Genomic DNA, 7,131 nt, shown 5'->3' with positions numbered 1-7,131 from the left:
AAAATATCAACAAACATCACCTTGCTTGTTGAACAGCACAACGTGAGCGTGTTTGCGTCTTTTTATTTTACAAAGTTTAGGCGGAATTTATAAGAATTAATTTCTTTTGAACGCATCATTGATAAGTGAAGTTGCTGGAAATGGCGAAAAGGTTACCGGACAGGTGAGAGCATCGTACATTTCATAGATTTCAAAAAGTTTTGAATCAAAATTTCTGATTAAACATGGTTTCAATTCTAGATGGCTAAATTACACCAGCATCGGAGCCCAGGTAGAGGGAACACCTTTCGTCCCTCTGAAAGTTCCGTTGAAAAAGGTAACTGCATAAATTTACTACTTCCCTTTCCTAAGTTTAATCTGAGCCGGAAATTGAACTTTCATTCCACCGCTTACATAGCGGAAAAGTGACCACAGGGAGAATATGGCTCTCGGTCTATTCGATTCAGCAAACTATTGAATTGAATTGCGAATTATTAATGTTACAATACTGACAACTTTGGCCTCTTTGGAGGATCCCTTTAATCGCGTATTGACTTTAGATTTCGATAATCTCGGATCCCTTGAACCTTATGGGGAACATGGCAACATTTTACTAAATATTTGGCAATAGGATGCAAAATGCAACTTTTGTTTCGACCCTTTTATTTGTAGGATCTTGTTAAGGACTTTAACTTGCTGTTTCACTAGTAAAAGTAGTTCTTTTAAACAAAATACAACAATTCAAGATTATTTTATCAAGTGCAGCAAAACAAATTTCCTGTTTCATAATTTTAGAATGGGGTCCTAAAATCCTATGTTATTTTTATGTACAACTGTAGAAAACACGATTGAAAACAATTACTGATCATTTTTTTTATTTTAATGCCAAAAAAATTACAATACAGGTTTTTTTTGCGAGTTCTTGTCTTTTGTTTCCTTTACAAACAACTTTATTTGTATCCATTGTGATAAATGCCTTACACACAGCTGAAAGGATCCCCACAAAACTCTGTACTGCACTTACAAAACTACTGTTAGTCGATAAACTAAAGAAATAAACTGAATTGATTTGATTGACAAGACAACATTTTTTCGATACCATACCTTGGAACGAGCTATCAAGTAGGACCTTTTCTGTCAAGAAGGGCCGTGAAGTTATTTTTTTAAATTGATTTAAAAATCCATTTTTAATCCTTTGTGGTCGTTCAACTATCAAGTTGTCGTATCCAATAAAACACACATTTATTGTACTCAGAAAAATAAGCTTTATCGTTGTGAACAATGATATCACAAATTTCAGCTTAATTTTAGGACTTAATTGTAGAACAACTGAATTTAACTGATAATTTCACATAATATAATATAATCATAATATAATATATATTATACAGTCCTCCCACTTATTCGGAACAGTTTACAGATCGGTAATTGTTCAAACAAATATAAAAAATCAATTATTGAACATCATGCTTTTACGTGAAAGCATTTTGGAGGCAGTGTTTGCTGCTCTGGATTAAATAGTCTCGAAATGCCGTTTTTTTAAGAACTACTTTTACTAGTGAAATAGCAAGAGAATGTCCAAATAAAGGTCAGAAAAATTGTATGGTCGAAAGAAAAGATGCATTTGGCATAAAAGTATAACAAAGTTTTATTGTTTCCAGCGATTAAAGTTATTATTTTGCAAAAACTAAAAGAAATGCCAAACTTTCCAAGCACGCCAATGATGATTTCGATCGCAGAAATCACAGATTTGGTCTCTAGACAATGTGATTAAAGTTCCTGAGCGAGTTGTGGCGCTATAACCACGGCAAATAGTGTCCAGGGCATTTGTGGAAATACTATGTCCCATCCCAGAGGGTCCCGGAGCACCAAACCTTCTTAGCATGGTGCTCCCAACGATTTATTGCTTAAACAAACAGGAACGTGAGCGGGGGATCCCCACGTTTCTTCCTCCCCTGTAGATTCAGAACTGTATTGCTGTTTGAATATTCGTGCTCAAACTCAATCCAATTCAACGGATCATCTTTGCGGTTAACTTTACGCAGTTGGCCTGGCCGTTTTAACGTTTGTGATGTTTCAATGCAATTTAATGCAATGGGGCACTGCAAATGTTAATAAATGACAAGAGGATGCTAGGCGTTAATCAACCTAAGGCATTTTCTAGGATGCCCTCGAAAGACTGGCTGCGCTAGGGTTAGATTAGATTAGATTAGATTAGATTAGACAATGTGATTAAAGTTCCATACTAACTTCAGGTCTAAACTGGATCCACTAAACCTAAATGAGCTCAAATTTTCAGGCTAGCTTCTGGGGTTATTGTACAGTACTCGTTCGCCCAGTTGTTTAACTGGGCGTAGCCCACTTAAAAGTCAGCCAAACGCCAAAAAAAAAACAAGGGGCTAGTCGGGCTAGTAGATGCAAAAAGCAAGTTCAACAAATATAAAATCATGTTTAAAGATTTTTTGAAATTTGAAGTCAAGTTGTAAGGTGAGCTCTGGAAACAAACTTAGACAACCTTTATTTTAATATTTTATAGAGAAAATGATATGAATCGGTGGTCCCCTGGTCATTTTTCGTTCAGCCCAGTTAGCGAGCAGCATTCGGTAAATGGACAACGTTCTTACTCCAGTTACCGAACAAGCACTGCACTTGAAAATTCTGGTTGATGCGCTCGAAATTAAACACTTTTGTCTTTTTCATATATCCGTGAGCCACACTACTAGAAATTTTTACACATCTCTGGAAAAAAGAATTGTCTCGATTGGTTGAGTTATGGCCTAGATCCACCGAGTTGATGTTACCGTTGCGATTTTTTTGGAAGCTTGGGTGTTGGAATGTTATTTTTTTTTATTTAAAATTTCGAATTTTTTATTTATTGATTTGCTTAAAACTTTTTAGGGGCGTTCTCTTTTACCAAAAAAGACATTTTGCGTCTTTGGTTCTTCCATACACGTTTCCTTATCATTTGACAACTGTCCATTCAAAAATGGTATCTGCAGGTCTTATTTGCTAACTGGGGGTTGTTCAAGTGGTCGGTTTTCAATTGAAAGGTCGATAAGTAGTCAAACTTAGGGGCAAATAAATGCAAAAAATCAATTTCAAAGAAAAACCGTACTTTTTTGTGTTTAAAAAAATCATGTCGTTTGAATACGAATATTGCTGGACTTTCTTTTGATTAGGTCCTATAAACAATTGAGAATCCTTCGAGACATGATTTGAACAGCTTATCTTCTATTAATATTTGAAAAAGAAATATTTTGCGCAGACGATCCTCTTGCCCAGTTACCGAATAAGTACTGTGAATGCTCTAGAATCTGCGACTTGAGAATGGAATTTCTAATAAATTTGGTGTCTTGGGCAAAGTTATAAGTACAGTTAAACCACGCATAGTTATGCATTGTATTTCTTTGATTACTTTAAAACGACATATTTTTTGCAATCTTTTCCAAGCAACTTGTTCGTCTTGTTTCAATCTACAATTAGCTTTAAAAAGATTAGCTTTAAAAAGAAACCACAAAAGGCCTGGGGTGTTAAAGTGGATGGTTTGATATTTTGATATTCAAAGTATTACTAAACCTGCTAGTAATGTTTCAGAAATGGCGAAAAAAAATTCAAATTTGTATGGAAACTTGTGTGGGCGAACCAATACTACAAAGTTAAACACAAATCAAAAAGTGCAACAAATAATCGATGGCTGAATGACTTTAGAATCAGGAATTGAAAATGATGACATAAAATAATTGTTGTAATGATGCTTTATGTTTTCTAAATTGGTACCGTAAACTGGGGTGACTTTGATAGCCCGGGGTGACTTTGATAGGTTTTTCAAATTCTCGTAAAATTAATATCTAAACATTTTTGAGAATTTTGAGTATGTAAGCGTTAAGGGATAGCTTATTATCGAACATATATGCAAAAATGAGACTGTTACATTGGATGTATCAAAATTAGTGGCCAAAACTATCAAAGTCACCCCAGTTTACGGTATTTTTTGCTATTGTAAATTTTAAAGTTATACTAGCATTTAGCATAGTCTAAAGCCAACGTAACTTTCATTGATTTTTTTCCCCTTTTCTTGGGAACGGCTAGAAACTTTTCGTCACAACAACTCGAAAACCGGAATCGGTTGCAAACCCAATGTCTCAACCCATCAGGGCAAACAAAAACGTCCAAAGTGGCGGGAAACTCCCAAAGAGGGTACCTCTACGTCACCGCCCGCCACGACAAAAACACGTTCGTCGGCCGTCGTGACCTCAAATGTGATTGTTCAACTTGGCTGTAATTAGTCAATAATTGTCGAAGCCATGTAAAATAAATACGCACATCGGCCGCGTGATAGTTGAGCATTTCATTTTGCCTGCTTTTTTTGTTGTCTTCGTACTAAAATCTAACCCATTGTGGGCTTCGTGAAGTTGCGCGTGAGAGTGAAACCGCGTTCGAAAAAAGAAAACATTTGCACTAGCCGTGCCTGGCCCGGTCTGTTGGCTTGGGTCTGCGCGCGCGAGGATGATGCTGAAGGAGGCGCAAGGCTTTGAGAGCACACACCTCTTTACCGTGGTTAGGGGAGACTAGTAGAAACTAATTCCTCTCCTTTTGTAAATGTCTACGTTAAACACTAATAACGACTAATTACTGTGGGTTCCACATTTCTTTTTTTTTATTATCTTATGATATGTAATTCGGTTGAAATATAACTTGTTGAGCAAAAATCTGTACCCTTGGCCAACATAAAAAAAATCAAATTATTCGCTTTACAGCATTGCCTTGGCGTTCTCGATTGCGAGATTCCTACTCGAAACTAGGTGTCCGAAGGCTTGATTGTTGAGGCAATTGCAAACCTCTTTTTACACCTTAGTTTTCCATCCATCCCGGGATTCGAACTCACGACCTTTGGTTTGTTAGTCCAACTGCCTACCAGCGACTCCACCGAGACAGGACCCAGAGAGACGACTCCTACACCTGGACTGAGCTATCGACCTAACTTCTAGGTTAGACCGGGGCCAACATTTACTTCCCTGTCCGACGGAAGGCGTGATCAGACACATCTCGTCTCAAAATTTGCCACCGGGACCTGCTGGGATCGAACCCAGGCCGACTGGGTGAGAGGCAATCACGCTTACCCCTACACCACGGTCCAGGCCAAAAAATCAAATAAGTTAAATAAAAACGCTTAATTAACCAATACAAAATGCATTTAAATTAAAAAATGTGGTTGTTGTCATCTTTTAATTCCGTACAAATCCGTATTATATGAAAAAATCCGTACAAAACTCCGGACTGTTTAAAATCCGCGAAGATGGTCGAAAATCCGTCCGGTAAGGAAAAAATCCGTACAGTTGGTAGCCATAATTAAACTATTCAAAATTCATGGCAATCTTCCAAAATATGCATTGAACGTAATCAAGGCACATTTACCGAGTTTAAAATTAATTTAACCAAAGATATATTTAAAATAATTTGGTATAAGGGTCATTCCTTCCCAAGTGACCACGCGTCCAACATCGACCTTCACCAAATCTGCTCATATTTGGCATGGGGGTTGTTTTTGCCCCAAAAACAAAGAATCCCAAGTTTGGTGACATTTGGTCCAACCCTGCGCCCGTGGCACCCCCCTCTTTTTCTGTGATTTTTGAAAAACCTCATTTTTGAAATGCATTTTTCTAAGAGAAAAGTTTACAAAAAATCAACTTTTGGGTATGCAAATTTGAAGATTTTTTGACGTAGAATCGAATGGCGTACTCAAAATTTACGTACAGTGTTGCCAGATATGAAAATTTTGCGATTTAAGTTTTAAAATGCATTTTTAACCCTTTGTACGAGCATTTACGGGAAAACTGACAATTGCAATCGATTGCTGAGAGTTTTTTACATTAAATTCAATCAAAACCTCAGGGTAAATTGGATATTTCTTGAGTTATCACATTTTTAAGTTGGAAAGCCCTGTATTGCATAGCAAATGTTTTACTTAACCATCAATTTTCAACAGTACATTGCGTTAGAGCATAGTAGGCCTTGAAATTTGAAGATTTTTTAAAATTTCGTAGCGGAAGTAAGTGAATGTGAAATTAAATGAAATTGAATTCATGTCTGTATGTATGTATGTATGAGTTACGGAAATTGCTTTCCGCATATTTGATCGACGCCACCAACATCGTCAGCACAGCCGACAACAGTAACCCAAACTGCGAACAAAGCTAAACTTCGTTTACCTCGCCGCGATTAAAGCAAGTAGCTCGATTAATGCTCTGTAAGCAAAACCTCAGTACCTCATGTGTGAGGCTCTGGGGGACTTTCGATCACAATAAAATCAGAACGTTTTGGACAGTCAAACTAACCACATCGGTGTTATTAATTTGGCGAAATATCTCCCCTTCTACAATGGACGTTTTATAACTTATGTATTTGAACCCCCGTCTTGGCAAGACTTGGCGTGGTTCACGGATGAAAATGACAAAAGATTTAATTTTGAGTGCATCAACCGGAATTGCCAAGTATTATGGCCTCAGAAGCTATCCTGTAAATATGAGGTCATTTGGTTAAGGTTTAAAAACCTAAATTAGTGAGTCCAATTTTGACCTGAAGAATTTTTGGAGATTTTTTGGCAAAATTTAAAAACATGCCCAAAAAATTAACCTGTATCTTTCAGGGATCAATTCCTAGCGCTTTGCGATGTTCTATACAAAGTTATTCCCCGAAAAATCTTTAAGAAACTTTGATAGCGTTTTGAGAAACTTTGTCGAAGAAGATGTAAGAAGTGAAAATTCCTCATGCTAAATAGATTGAAGTTACAAAAAAAGGACCCGCTAAACCTTAACCAATTGAGGTCATATTTACAGGTTAGCTACATACATGAATTCAATTTCATTTAATTTCACATTCACTTACTTCCGCTACGAAATTTTAAAAAATCTTCAAATTTCCCCACCCGTGTGGATCAATCGGACCGCGCACTGGACTCACAATCCAGAGTTCGACGGTTCGAATCCCGCGGCCGGCGCTCTAAAATTCTTTGTGTAAATATGGGTATTCGGCGCCGTCGCTCCGTGCCATACTTTCATACACTCAGGGCTCAGGGCGGCGAAGTCCTTGTAGATAAAAAGGAAGACACTAGTGGTTGGTACTAGCAATGGTGGCCGACAGCTATAAAGTCAA

General features: G+C 37.2%; 1 protein-coding gene across 1 annotated transcript in view; it reads left to right on the top strand.

The window, feature by feature from the left end:
- LOC120423168 (RNA/RNP complex-1-interacting phosphatase homolog) overlaps positions 1–7,131 on the top strand; it is a 51,178-nt gene continuing 44,047 nt past the window's right edge. The window contains exons 1-2 of the mRNA XM_039586849.2: positions 1–163; positions 241–316. Coding sequence (XP_039442783.1) covers positions 141–163; positions 241–316 — 99 coding nt within the window. The 5' untranslated portion in view covers positions 1–140. The remainder of the gene's footprint in view (positions 164–240; positions 317–7,131) is intronic.

This window comes from Culex pipiens, chromosome 2 (assembly GCF_016801865.2).
Source record: "Culex pipiens pallens isolate TS chromosome 2, TS_CPP_V2, whole genome shotgun sequence".
NCBI lineage: Eukaryota > Metazoa > Arthropoda > Insecta > Diptera > Culicidae > Culex > Culex pipiens.
Note: the sequence above shows the minus strand (reverse complement) of the source record. Positions and strands in the feature narration are given on the sequence as shown.